General features: G+C 45.7%; 1 protein-coding gene across 4 annotated transcripts in view; it reads right to left on the reverse strand.

Annotated features, from left to right (window-relative positions):
• Positions 1-7347, reverse strand: part of Jazf1 (JAZF zinc finger 1) — a 303737-nt gene extending 296390 nt beyond the window's left edge. The window contains exon 1 of one of the 4 annotated variants that reach the window (XM_039108679.2): positions 7027-7329. Coding sequence is in view for 2 of the 4 variants with exons in the window: in NM_001400852.1 (NP_001387781.1) it covers positions 7027-7141 (115 nt within the window). In the remaining 2 variants the exon portion in view is untranslated. Of the gene's footprint in view, positions 1-6425; positions 6510-7026 lie in introns of those variants that run through there. The other 3 variants (XM_063286691.1, NM_001400852.1, XM_063286690.1) reach the window with 3 other exon arrangements.
• Between the last annotated feature and the right edge of the window lie 7893 nt (positions 7348-15240).

Genomic DNA, 15240 nt, shown 5'->3' on the forward strand with positions numbered 1-15240 from the left:
AGCTGCCAAGCCACAGGGTACAGAGAAAGCTGGAAGGCAGCAGCAAGCCTTTCATTTATTAATACCTCATTCAGCCATCCCTTCTCCCTACAGGAAAGCTCCTTAGGGGAAGGTGCCCACAGGTCCCAGGCACAGTGCCTCCTTCTAGTGCTGGTCTTTTCAGACATGTTGAGGCCAAGGGAAAAGCCATGTTCTTAGCTGCTGGCCTTGACACCACTTTCCTGGTCCATAGTGGCTAAGGCCTTTGCCAGGACCTGAAGTACTTCTGGCCACACAGAAGTAAATGTAGCCAAAGGCTGCAACACAGAGCAGAGGACACAGAGGCTACTTCCCAGCCTCAATCTCTTCCTCATGTCTAGAAGACTCACACCATCACAGAAGTAACCAAACAACACTGAGTGCAGGTGGACACAACTCTATTGTTAACCTCTATACAGACTTCCCTGTGAGACTTACAAACATATCTATTTAACAAACACACAAATGGAATAGATTTAATGATGTAGATAATTTAATACTGTAGATGAATCTTTTACTTATATAATCTCATTTAGTCCTCATAAACACTTCACAAGGCAGATGCTATTGTTATCTTTATTTATAGAAGACACAGTATATATAAGTGGCCTGTTTACAGTCAGGTGACAAGCTGCAGGGGTGTATGATCAATCTCAAGCTTATGCTGCTTCCAGTTCAGTTATATTCTAGGGAAACAGACCAGTTAGTTGTCCATTGGAAGGGACACAGGAAGAGTACAACCAAATTTTTCAGACGCCACTTTGCATATCCATCCAGAATGAAAATCATAGCTCAGACTTACCAGCTATGAAACCACAGTGAAGCTATACCTTAGTGCTTCATTTCACTTAACTGTGAAGTAGGCTGGTGTGTGACATTCTACTCCACTAGAATGCTCCTTTGATACCGCAAGAATTTATGGCATTAATTAAATTTTGGTGCAGGGACTAAATAGCTGACAAGACACAACTTTTGGGGGAAAGGATTTAAGGGATGGCAGCCTAAGGAGCCTTTACTATCGTGGTGAAGGAGGCATGAACAGGAGTATAAGGTGGCTGGTCACATCAACAAACAAGAGGCAGATGGGAAAGAGCAGTGGACGATAAGACTTCAAGGCCACTCTTGGTGACCCACCTTCTTCAGCAAGACTCCACCTCCTCAAGGCTCTACAGCCTTGTCAGGATTATAGTTATAGGAAGGTTTCACATTCAAACCATAACATTTCAGTCTGCCCCATTCCCCACAGAATCGTGGTCATCTCAAAATGAAAAATGCATATTCCAACAGTGAGTGGGGGTGAAGCTCAGGAGTAAAGTACTCGGACATGAGGTTCTGGTTCAGTTCCCAGCAAACAGACAAATGACAGTGCACTGTAAATGACGAACAAGCACTGAACAGTGGGGAGAGGCTGGAGAGATGGCTCAGCAGTTACGAGCACACGCTGCCTTTCCAGAAGACCCAGCACTCACGTCAGATGTCACTGTCACTCATGACACTACTCTCTTCTTCTGCGACCTGGGACCCTGCAAACATGTGATATTCACTCACAGACAGGCGGACAGACACAGACACACATATTATTAAAAATAAACCTAAAAAGAAATCCCAACACTGTTCCAAATCCCAAAGTGTCTTCTGAGACTAGAGACAATTATCTTAACTCTAAGTTCATGATATCAAATACAGGTTACAGACTTCCAACACACAACGGCATAAGTACTTCTATTCCAAAAGGGAGGAATTAGAGCACAGTAAGGAAAGATTAGACGAAAGCAAGACTAGAAGCTAACAGAAAAACACCAAGCCCTAAAGCTCCCATTTGGCATTTGACACTCATGATAGAATCATCTGGATTCCAAGAGCCATGGTAGCCCTGGCCAGCTTCACCACCTCAATCTTTCCTCAGTGATACACCATGGTCCTGAAAGGTTTAGCACTCTGGAGTCTTCACTGCAACTGAGGCTACACTCTCCCAGCTTCATGCAGTGGCCCCTCAGGCCTCATTACAGGGAGGCCAACTCTGCCTGGCGCTAGCAGCTCTCTAGAATCTTGGCAAAAGCCTGTATGACAGCCCTCCTCCCCAAACCCCTTACTCTTACATCTCTCAAGCCTTTAAAATCAGCCATTTGGCCAAGCTCTGTCATCTTGAGATGTAGCCTGGCCCCTCTGGGCCAAAGCTAGAGAGGCTCTGTGTCTGCTGGTTGCTGAATCTGCAGAACCATTTTCCTAGACAGTGGTTTTCAGCAGGGATGCCCTTCGGCAGCACTCAGCTCAGGCTCTCTCCCGTCTAATAGACCCGACTGTCAGGAGATGGAGCCTTAAACCTGCTCTTCGCCTCAGGAAACTTGAGTTTTCTTTAGCTCCTCCTGCTCTGTTTTGTTGCTCTTTTTAACTGTAACTCCAGAAGGAGGGCAGTGAGGAGTAACCATACCACAGCCTAAATGCTGCCCTGCCTGGACATTTCCTCTGCCAAACAAATGAGACCATCACTTCTGAATTCTGCCTAAGTTCTCAAGATATAAACAGAATAAAGATAGATTCCTTACCAGAATATAACGCCAGCAGTGTTCCTGTTCCTGAGTTAGGCCTCTACTCTCCACATTTCTCTCAGCATTTTCATCTTCCAAATGGAATGGACCACTAAGCTCTATTCATGGTGTAGTTGGGTGTCTCTGGGATGAAGTTCCAGTCTTCCACAAGACTCCCACAAGCCAGTTCCAAAGGCTTCTATAATTTATTACAGCAACTGCCCCACTTCTCAGTATTAATTTTTTTATCAAAGTTACTTCTTTTATTGTTGTCATAAAATACTTAGAAAAAGAACTTACAAGAACATTTATTTTGGCTCAAGGAATGAAGAACAGTCTGGCATGGCAACGAAAAGTATGAGGTAGTCGGTCACACTGTATCACCAATCAATAGGCAGACCACAGACAGGAAGTGGGGCAGGGCTCAAGGACCTTCTATTCCCCAAAGGCCTACTTCCTCCTGCCAGCTTCCACCTCTTAAAAGTTACATGGTTTTCTATGACTAACTGTACTTCATTTGGGGACCGAATATTCTAGCCCATGAACCTATGGGAGACCTTTCTCATTCAAACCATAACATTTATTGGGTCATCTCGATAAGCAAGTCTACATTACTGATAGGAATTATCCTCATGGTTTTTTTCAGAGGCTCTGACTTTATTAATTAGATAGCTTTATATCTACTCTATGAAATGAAGCACCTGTGAATTAGAGGAAAACAGGTAAAAATGTCAAGTCTAGAGATATTCTAGGTCTAGAGATGCCTGTCCTGGCTAGGGAAAGCCACTTCCTGTGACTAAGACTCCAGTCCAATAAATGGAAACCTGAATCAGTGACAGCTAAGGTGACAGCTCTTGCCATGGAGGGGAAGTTAGCTCTTTTAGTTCATCAGGGATGTTAGTTCATCACCATTATAAGAACAAAATTGGGTCAGATTCCCAAGTGTCTCTTCCGAAGGCATGGTCCCATCTTGGGCCATGTCTGCTCTCCCTGCCTGGCCCTCCCTGCTCTCACTGATGTCACCTCTCTTAAGACTGTGACTCTGTGTTAGCTTCTAGGGCCTATCCTGACCAATTTATTTAAAATTCTAACATTCATTACTTCAAATCCACTGTATTTTATTCTAACTTTTCTTCTGTATCACTAACTAACTTCTAACATATTCTATCATTTGTAAATTGTTATTTATCTTTCTTCACTAGCATCTAAGATACCCCAAACTCAGGTGTTTTTGTTTTCCTTCACCAAAAGGCAACAAATGTTTAGAACTGTCCCTGGCAAAAAGCAAGTGCTATGCTATCACATAAATAAATCCAAAGAGCAGGTGTGATTTCACACACGGATGAAACCAGCTAATGGTTCCACAGTTGCTTTATGAGTCCCAAAGCTAAAAGATTTTGCAGCAGTGACATTCATGAGTCTAAGGCATGATCTTCTTGCTAAATTTAGTGTTCTCTGTATTTCCAAGCCTCCTTGTTACCAGTTTAACCTGGGTGTATTTATGATTGTCACGCCAAGAGTGTTTCTACAAGCTTGGGCATCCACTCACCATGAGAAGCTTCTCTGGCCTCCAGGAAGCAGCACCAGGCCTCTGTGTGGATAGCGGAGCGGAGAGAGTAGCACTTCACAGTTACCCAGCTGCGGGTGTTTTAAGGCCATGTAAGTGAGTGGGGAGGAGAAGGCTTAGGCTCAGGATACTTGGGTTGTTCACTGAGAAGGGACCTAGCCCTACTACCAGACAAACAGACATGAAAGGGGAAAAAGCAAAGAGCAAATGAGAAGAACATGTGTCTTAAAGGAGCATCTTTAAGGAGGAGAAACACTGCCTAAGACAAAGACGAAAGAAGCAGATTTATTTTGTCTTTGAAGCCACAGCTCCTTGATCCTTACCAGAAATGGAAAGAGGTTAAAAACAAGAGCTGTGGCTGGAACTGCATGGGAAAACTGGTGTTTTGAAGGTGAAGCTATCAGATCAATAATCAGAATCACCATACACATGAAAATGCAGCTACATATACATATACATGTCTATGTATGTGTATATATGTCACACACACACACACACATATGAAAGACAGCCATTCACAACTTAGCGTAGGTAATCTGAATGATAAACAATAGTAATAATGAAAACTACAGGCTTTGAAAAGTCTGTCAGTGCTTTTGACTAATGATTAAATGGTAACAATTCAAAACCAGTCATATCTCTAACCCTCATGGTTATATATGGCACTAAGTAAGTAAGACCCTTGAATAAAAGTAAAATAACATATACATCTTGGGTCTCTTCATGATTCCACTGGCTGGGTCCACTGGCTGATTAAGATGTTAAATCAGTGAAGCCACCATTTACTAAAAACCAAAAAACTCACTATCTCATGTATATAGCTTATGTCGTGTGCACAGCAATCACAATAAATGATAATATGTAGAGCTTCCGTGAGTACGTTTGTATTTTCACTCCTGCCTCTTCATCCTAAGTACATGTGCACAGTACCAGCCAATCCAAATGTTATACTGTATGAGCTAAAATCTCATCTCTCTCTGCATGGCCAATTGCCCTTTGAAGGCTTCTTCTCATCTGAGGTGCACGGCAGTTCCAGCAAGCCTCTTCAAGGTCTGGATCCAAGCGTCTGCTCATTCTAATATCTATTTTTCAGAAACTTTGCTGCAACGACTATGTCCCAAGTATAATAACCGTTAGCCTTGCCAAAGCAATGTAAACTTACTTCTTCAATACTCTCACCATTAAAGAAAATCACTAGACCTTGGGGAGTGAGATATCATCACTTAAAAGATTAGTTTTAGAAAATTCATAAACCCTTGACCCTCTTAAAAGATAACTGAACAGCACTGGGACGACTTTTGCCAACTCAAAAAAAAAAAAAAGGCTTATGATTTACCAATGCTAGTCTAAATCGTCTGATTCCAAGTTAATTCAAAAGGAAAAAACTGTTTAATTCATGCTAGAACTAAATTATCTTTTTAACCAGCTAGTAGTTCAAGTAGGAAAGCAACCGGAGTACAATTATTACTCATTCAACTTGCATAAATTATTGTTTATCCTGATATAACTGACGAAACGGATGGAACTTGTGAAAACAGTTTCCTGTTACCCTCTCCATTTAGTTTAAGGAGTAAGGGGAGTCCAGTGATGAACTAGGAAGACTGGTCTTGAAACTTCACCACTACAGTTTAAGCCATGATGAGAAACTGACTTTATACCTGGAGCACTTTTAGTTATGACCACTTAGTTATGATATGAATCAGCAACTTTGCTACTGTATTAAACCTCGTGTAAGACCACCAAAACTTGAGAGCATAGGTCCTTTACCTGGTCCTTTATCAGAAGAGATGGGGGAAACTACTAAGGAGATACTTTGAAACTTTGAAGATTTTCAAAGCCTGGCAATTACTCATCAGATTTCTGTTTTCAATGGCATTTTGCAGACAATTTTCATGATTAGCTCCCATTCTGGATGGCCCATCAAATCCTGCTCTAAACAGGCACTTAACGCTTATTAAGCGCCCACTGTGTGCAAGGAGAAAGCATCCTACAAAGCAAAGGGGCATAAGGCTCTGCCTCATTTTATTCGTACATAAATGCACAGCAGTCGTGATTTACTCTCTCAACTTTGCAGAAACGTGAGCTGCATCCACATGGCCGAATCCAGGGCATTCATCTGGTCTTCTTGAAGCAATTCACAGGTAGCCTCATCCAGGCAACCCGCGGCCCTTTTCACCTTCCAAACCCACCGGGGCACTCTAGGGAGTGGCCACACCTTCTGCAGGTGGCTGGGTCTTGAGAGCCAGAAGCACCAGACCCATCTCCCTCCGCAGGGGCAGGGATGAGAGTGCAAACGTGGTGCAAGGACTTACGTGAGGCGCAGGACTTAGAAGGTCTCTGAGTCCCCGGGGACGCAACCCGCCCCGCGGGACGCCCCTCCCCCGCGTCCCCGCGCCCGCGCCGCGCAGGCCCCGCGGGGACCGGCGCACCTCCGGCCTAGCCGCAACGCCGGCGCCGCGACACGCCCGCCCGCCGCCCGCGGGCTCCCCTCCGCTGCCCGGGCCCCGGGGCGCTCGGGCTAGGGATGGGCGCGGCCCGCAGCCGCTAGAACCGCAGCCGCCGCGCCAGGCCGGGCCCCGCGCCCGCGCCGCTCAGAGCACGCAGAGCCCCGCGCCCGCCGCCGCGGCCCCCTCCCGCCGCGCCACACCTAGCAACCGGCGCTGACAGGACGCAGGCGGGGGAGGAAGCGGAATGGCTGCCGCGGCGGCGCCTCCCCGGCTCCCGCCAGCCTGACAGCTCGGGCCGGGCGGAAGCGGCGTGCGGCACCCGCCCCCCGCGGCCCGCGCCCGCCCTCACCCTGCGGCCGGCCATCCCCGCGCCCCGCGGCCCTCCACGCCCGCACCTTATCGGGCGCCCGGCCCGCGCCACCCCGGGGCTCGCCCGCCGCCCGACCCCCGCCCACCCGGGCCTCACCGATGTGGTTGTCCTCGATGTGCTCGATGAGGTCGGCCAGCGTGGGGAAGTGGAGTCCGCAGCCCCCGAAGCGGCAGGTGTTGGAGAAGAAGGAGGCGGCGGCGATGCCTGTCATGGTGCTACATCGAGAGCCCCCCGGAGTCGGCTCTGCGAGCGCCGCGCGCGGAGGCGGAGGGAGGGGCCGGGGAGGGGGCAGGCGCGGGGAGGGCAGCGCGAGCCCGGGACGGAGGAGAGGGGGCGCGAGGTGGAGCGCAGCGCCGAGCCTCCGGGAGGCAGCGGGAGGCGGCGGGAGCTCGGGGAGGGGGCGGGGAGGACTCGGCGGCTGGGAGGAGGGAGCAGGCGCGCGCCTGCAGCTGTGCGGGCCCCAACCTCCGCGACCCAGGCCTCACCTGGCAGCTCCCGCCTCCAACTTTACGTCCCTGGGCCTGCCCTTCGCCGTGTGAGGTGCTTGCAGTCGGCTCGAAGCCTCCCTTGGTTATGTGCACTACATTCTTAATAGATACACATCTATTAATTACACATGGTTTCCCCCAGATGAGCACTCTGGGAGTTACCCGGCCCTCTCGGGGACATTTGTTTGCACTTGGCCACCTGTCTAGGTGTGACAATGGCATTCACTAGGGACCCAGGAAAGGTAATTGTGTGCACCTTGTTCTTTAAACTTTTCTATTTAAAAAAAAATTTTTTTTTAAATTCCTTATTCTCTGGAGGTTAGTAGTAACTAATTGATTTTAATGAAGCTTTCCCCCTAGGCCGGAAGAAAAATCTTAGCTTTATTTAAATTTCAAAATAGAGTGCTTGGTTGACAAGTGCATTTGACTATGTTCTACATATGTATCACGTTTGTTCTCCCTGATTCTTCTGAGAAAACCAAAAATCTCAATTTCTTTACCCCAAATTAGTGCACCTCATGCACCCCTTGCTGTGTGTGGCTCAGGTCTGGCAGTGCTGCTGCCCAGAAGAAAAGGCAAGCACAGTAGTTTGGAAACGAAGTCCAAGCATACTCGATTTTTACTTAAAAATGAAGATTTCACCAATCAATTAGGATTATAGCATCCTGTGAGCATTTAAGCCATAAATTTGACCAATTAACCTCTTAAGAATCTTCTGGTCCCCAACCCCAGTTGCAGTTACATTTTACCTACAAGGTGTATATTTTCTTCCAGGTGTTCAAGGAGCCCTGGAAAATGTGCATGATTTGAGGGTGCATTTTTTTTTAAATCACTCATGCATTCTGAATTTAGCATTTTTCTTTAGAACAATTCCACTTACCTTCTGGTGCATATACCTAGAAAAAATAGCAATCCTGTCTTTTTTAAACTATATATACCACTTGTGTTATTTCTAATATTAAGATTGTTCGGTCACTTCGTGTAAATTTAAATACAGACATATGTAGTATTTCTGTCACCGAGAAAAATTTCACAATCTCCCAGTCATAAAGACTGAGGCTGAGTTCTCCCACCCATTGACATTTTTGTCTGGTCTGTCGCTTCTTCGAGCCTCCAGGGTGACAAATCTGCCGAAGGGAGAGCTGAGTTGAGTGGGGCTGGGGCAGCAGGTCATTAAAGTTCAGTTTGGTGCCAGGAATAATTTCCTGGGTCCAAGTGAGGATGGGGGAAGGGCACCCAAGGATTTGATAATGAGCCAGGGACCTGCTTGGCTGGAAACTGGGACCAGACAGGGGTCTAAAGAGCAGGAGTTAGAATTCTACATCTTGAATTAGAATGTTGGCAACTGTGCAGTGTGCTCAGCTGTCCCGCCAGGGAGGAAGGCCTTTAGCTGAGAGCAGGCAGAATATCTGGCAGATAGACATTGCACCCAGTGACATGGAAATGCAATGGGGAAACTCCAGCCAAGAATGATGCCAGAACAGCCTCCTTAGAGATATGAGGCACCCCAACTCTGCAGCAGCTGGGAGAGTGCCCTGAGACTTGAAGTGACAACTCTGTTCTCTGGAGGAATGACTTTCTATGTGGAATTATCTACTGCAAGGCCAGAAGGGTGTAAGGGAAAGAAGGAAGGAAGGGGGCTAGGTGTTGTTAGTGCATACCTCTTGGCTACCTTCAGCCCCTCCCCCTACTATTACAAAGTGTGCCTGCCAAGTAAAAGCTTGGTCAGCCAAATTAAGCATATTGATTATTTTTAATGTGAAGAACCAAAGTAACTATGAAACGAATTATAATTTTCAAGGAGTTCAAATTATCCATTACATGTTGTGAGAAAAAAAAATCAGTATATCACCACAACTTAGCATAGGGTGACACTTGCTTAGGTGACACCCTGCTCTTTTCATTGGCACACATCTTCCTCTTCTTGGTGGTTTAAAATCATGACCTTCTACATCTTCAAGTCTATTGGTTTTGTATACACACCAAAGCAGTGATAGACAGGTCAAAGACCAAGTAACCACAGACAAACAAATGAAAAGTAAATGCTTTGTAATGAAATGTTTGCTTGTGCCGTACTACATTTTAAAACGTTTGTTGTTGTTCTTTTACATAAAGTCTATGTCTAGGCTATAAAAATCATGTGAACCAAACACCTCATCCTGTTGCTTCCAGGAGACTGGTGCACTTCTGGTTTGAGAGAACATTTCTCTGTCTCGCTTGGAGGAGTAAAACTATCTCAAAGGGCAGGGTGACAAGAGAACCAAAGAATCAGATAAGAGAGTGGCCATGAACTACACACACTCCCTGCCTCCAAGATCCTTTTCTTGGAAACTTAGGGCCTCTCTGGAGCACTGTACCTCTCTTGGTCAGTGGCTACATGAGGGTGTGGGGGTGTGTGTGTGTGGAGTAATGCCATAGGATAGGAGGGGCCATTACAGATGACTTACAGCTAAGTGACATTACAGTTAAGAGACTCCTAAAGCTTGTGTGCCGGGGTCCTCAGGATGGGCAGCTGCCAGGGAGGTGGGAACACAGCGGCTTCATGGAGCCACCTGAAAGCCAACAGAAGGTCTGTTATGCAGTTGTCTGATTTCCACACAAGGAATTCAAGATACTCAGCCAATCAAAGCATGCATTTCCTGTGCCCGATATGGACTTCTATTAGCACTGTAGAGAGCACTACTATATAAATGGTGGCCTTCTAAATTTAAACCTAATGTGAATCCCCTCTCAGGCCTTCATGAAGTGCTTTTCAGGTTTACTAGCTACAGCCTTCTGAGTGGCTTGGGGGCATTCCTTTGACCCCCACTACTTTGAAGGATGAATGAGTTGTGAGATCTTCTGCAGCTGGGGTAAGTCTGCGGCTGCCTATACTAAGGTCTGATGCTTCCCTCTTTCCAGCTCCTAAGAACTAAGTTTGCACTGCCACCAGCAGCAACCCTTCTGTCAGTGATGGTACGTTTTCCTTTGGCTCTGCCTTCTTCCAAAGAGGACCATCACTGTTCTACACTCCACCGTTTAGCAGCAGAGTTTGTCAAATTGATCCTTTTCCAGCTCAGAAACTAATCTGACCTTGCCTAACATAGCCAGGCCATGGACTTGATTCCTATGGCAAACAGTATAAACCAGGCGAATTGTTCTCAGTTGGTTCCCCCAGGGCCTATTTACATAGGACTGAGGGTTGGTTGGCATTACACTAAGAAAGATTCTCTCCTGGCTCACAAAGTGATCCCATCTCCCAGGCTTGAATCTCTAGCCATACCTTCGATCTCTGAATTGGCTTCTTCCTCAGTGACTTTGATAACCCACTTCTGCGGCCTCCCAGCCTACAGCCTGAGGTTTCCCCAGGGTTGCTGACAGCCTAAGACGAGCCAAATTGTCAGAGTTTTCAAACGTCAATCACTTGTTCAGACAGGCCAGCTTGCCTGTGTTGTACAACCTGGAATGTCTTCCCCTCTTCCATGTCCACCAGACTAAGCCAGCCTGTCACCTCCTCCAAGAAGCCACCAGGATAGCCCCTTTCTTCCCCTGCTGAGGTGGGTGCTAATCATCTGTATCCCTGCCAAGCCCCCTTGTGTCCTCACTGCTGGTTTGGTGGTCTTATTTTTCTAAGCTAAAAGTTCTAAGTCTTTTATTTTTTAAAGAGCAGTACTTTCTTTTTTTAAAAAAAAAAGTTACTTTCTACTTAGCGTATCACTGAGAGATTTCATAGTTACTCACATATAAGAGAAAACATGGAATGTGTGTATTTCTTCCCACCTTGCACCCTCCCTACCCCATTTCCCCTTGGAGCCATTCTTCCTTTCCTTCTCCTCCTCCTCCTCCACTTTCTCTTCCTCTTCCTTCTCCTCTTCTTCTCCTTTCCTCTCTCTCTGTCTCTCTCTCCCTCTCTGTCTCTCTCTCTCTCTGTATATGCATGCATGTATATCTTTTATAATTTGCGTATTTAGATTGCGCATTGTCTGCCTTTGAAAGGGAACATACACTATGTATCTTTCTGGGTCTGGCTTATTTCAGTTAGCACGATTCTCTCCAGTTCCTGCAGTCTCCCTCCCAGTGACCTGCTTTCATTCTTCTTTATGGCCAAGTAAAACTATCACATTTTCATTATTTATTCATCTGTAAATGGACATCTAGACTGGTTCTATGTCTTGGCTATTGAGAATGGTGCAACAATAAACATGAAGTGTCAAGTGTGTGTATGATTTTGAAATTTACAAAAATGTATGACTTTATCTGTTTTGTATGTGTGTAACATGTGTGTGGGTAGGCATGAGCCAGAGTGCACATATGGAAACCAGAGGACGGTTTTCAGGTTGGTTCTCCTACTTTGTAAGTCCTGATAGTTGAACTCAGGCTGTCAGGCAGTAGGCACCTTCACCCAGTGCTGAGCCAACTGGTCAGACTCCTCTCCAAAACTGTAAAAATTTGGACCAGCTCCTTATAAATATTTGCATTTTATTTATAAATGACATGCAGATGTGGTTTTTAAATATGATACATAAGCTAAAAATAAACCAGACATTTTTAAAAAATTTGACGTTTGTTTAACCCAGAACGTAGGGGCCTTTTAACTTCATCCGTTCGCCTGCTAACCCCTGGAGGAAAGCTTTCAACCTTGACGGACGGCCACTATCCTTGACCATGTGTCAAAGTTAGCTTCAGCTGTCAACTTGATACAAACCTGGAGGTGCCTGAGAAGAGGGACCCGAACTGGCTTGTGGCCACGTTGGTGAGGCGGTTCTCACTGTTAATTGATGTAGGAAGGCACAGCCCACTGTGAGTAGTGCCGTCTCTTGGCAGGCAGGTCTGGACTGTATAAGAAGGGTGACTGAGCTAGCCCCTAAGCAGTGTTCCTCCGAGGTTCCTGTCTCCTGTCCCCGCTGATGAAGTGTGAAAGGTGAGATGAACATGAACACCTTCCTCCCCACGTTTTGGTCATGGTGTTTATCAAAGCAAAGCAGAACGCCGTGCCTCCTTGAGAAAGGAGGGAATCCGTCATTGTGCCAGCACGTGGTGTAGGTACAGCTTGGAATTGGGATATGCAGTGTGCAGGGAGTTCAGTTTTCAGTGCTCAAGCCTTCCAACAATTTGTTAGTGTTCTTCTCTCAGACACCATCAGTGAAAGATGTCCCTTAGTCACCTTTTACGTTGGATTACAACAGAAATTCCTTACCGTGATCACGAACCAACCTTTGTAAGATCTTGTACCAATCACTGTGCTGTGCTCATAACAGTCCATCCGGAGTATTCCTCTCCTTTGTTTTGATGCCACTTGTTTCCCAGTCTCTGCTGATGCAGACAAAGCTATTCAGCCGAACAGTGACAAGCAGGGCAGCGTTCAGCCATGACATGAGCTCTGACACCAGCTGCCCTGTTATACACTGACTAGGAGACCATTCTCTTTCACAGATAGCCAAGCTCATTGTGGTGGCATTTTAAATAACTGTCACCACCATTCACAGAGTGTCTGCTATTGTGCTAGGCACTGGTTCCCAGCCCATGGTATTAAGGGTCTTAACATACAGCAGCTTTTGAATTCTGGAAGATAGACAAATGAAATATGTCTAAACTAAAGATGAGAAGAAAAACAGGAAGGTAACTTGCTGAAAATCTAAAGCTATTAAGTTCTGGCGCTAGGATTTCGACTCAGGTTGCTCTGAGTCCAAAATGTACTTGCCATCCGTACTTGAATCTGCGGGTCATAAAGGATATCCCCTCTCTTCCCTCAAGTCTGGAGAGAAGTTGGGCCGTTTGTATAGAAAGGACCATGCTCATGTGTTTTACAGACTTTTATTTATTTCTCCCCATAGCGGAGTGCCAAATGCACACTACCTTGCTAAACGTATGCAGAAGGTGCTGCGGAGAACCAGGACTGGGTACCAATGCTGTAGAGGCTGTGACTCCATCAGGAACTGAAGTGTTGTCTTCTGTCGCCAAGCTTGGTTCTTAGTCTTGTTAAATCGTTTGAATTTCAAGTGTTTCCCCTGAGCCCACGTGTTAAGTCCCCAGCCCATAGATAGCACCAGCAGGTGATGCTAGAATATTTAGGTGGTGGAAACTAATAGAATTAAGATTATAGGAGTCATGCAGATATTGGGACCCTGGCTACATTTCTTCTCCTCTCTTTGCTTCTTTGCTTCCATGAGCTGGACAGATTCCTCTACCATGTGCTCACAACTAATGCATGGTTTTAGCACAGGCCCAGAGGCACCGGCAAGCCTAGCACTGCCAACAACTCTAAATCTATGAATTACAAATAAACATTATTTTCTATCAAAGTTGACTATCTCAGGCATTTGGCTATAGTAACAGAAAGCTGATGCAAACACCTTATTTATAAGCTTTATAAGGAAGCAAGACTTTAAGAAGATTCCTTTCCTTTGCTCTTCTTGTGCTTGATCCAACCTTCACTGCCCTATGGGAAACAGATGTTGGCCATCACTGAGAAAGGGGACCCTTTTGCTTTTGTCTTGACCTCCTATCCTGAAATTGTAACAATTTGGTTTTTAGTCAATTGCTTGGCATATTCATATATTCTGCCTCAGTTTTAGTTCCCAGAGTCACAGAACAAATAATCCTACTGAATTCCATCTTGAAGGTCCCTGCAACTCGATCCCTTATTTCCATAAGGGATCTTATGTGGGAACTACCATCATGTTCCAGAAAACATCAGATTCCAGTAATTTCTCCAGGAAGAACTCTTTGTCCCTTTGATTTTATAATTAAAATTTATTTTCCTATAATTCTATGCCAATATGTGTCTGCTGAGGTAAATGAGTCGTTTCTTCTATTGTCTTTGCTTAGTTTAGAGCTGTCAAACTCAGACGTTTGAGGTAAGTGACAAAGGGCAGACAGAAGACATGATGAGACAAGAGGTAAGTGGAAACGGTGTGGTATGAATGGTGATGATTGGGGATGGGGGGGTCTCTTTAGCATACTGTGTATTGGTTACTTTCCTTGTTGCTAGAACAAAAATTAATTGACACAAAAACCTAAGGAAATACTTATTTTGGCCCATGGTTTCAGATGGTTTGGTTCAGGATAGTGAGGAAGTCTGGCAGAGCAGCTCTGATCATGATGAGAGCCTGTGGTAGAGTCTGGTCACGTGATGGAGAGGACCAGGAAGCAGAGTGAGGCATAGAGTGGGCAAGGATAATGCATCCCAATGACCTAACCCTACCTCTCAGTGACTGACTTTCCCAAGCTAAGCTCCACTTTCCCAAGTTTCCAGAAACTCCAAAAATAGTGCCACTAGATTAGAGCCAAGCATCCAGAACGTGAACACTGTGTGACCATTTGAAATTCAAACTATAACACACCAGCACACTAGAAGGCAAGTAAGTCTAACCTTGAGGCCACATTTGGCTCATTAGCCTCCCAGATTGCAATGCTTCTCAGCCCTTCCATGACTCAGGTCTCTCTTATCACCTCAACAGCCTGTGAGGATCCAGAGTCATTATTTCTCAACTTTTCATCACCAAGAGATTAGATGCAATCCAATTCCTTGTGCAAGTTATTTAAAAGGACCCTTTGCTCTCAACCAGGTTGCCAAGGTGATGCTAGGGCTCTTCGGTGGCAGCCTTATCCAAAGGAATGGCTAAGAACGATGAACCCTTTGTGCTTCTGTGGCTGACCGTACTTCCCATTGCAGATCAGAACTATGGGAAAGATTTCCTTAAACACAATCCATGAGGGTCACCCAAGACCATCAGAAAACAGATGTTTACATTGCTACTCACAGCAGTAGCAAAATTACAGCTGTGAAGTTGCAAGAACAATAATTTTATAGTTGGGCAACCACACCATGTATTAAAGGGTG

The sequence above is a fragment of the Rattus norvegicus genome, chromosome 4 (genome assembly GCF_036323735.1).
Source record: "Rattus norvegicus strain BN/NHsdMcwi chromosome 4, GRCr8, whole genome shotgun sequence".
In the NCBI taxonomy this organism is placed as follows: Eukaryota; Metazoa; Chordata; class Mammalia; order Rodentia; family Muridae; genus Rattus; species Rattus norvegicus.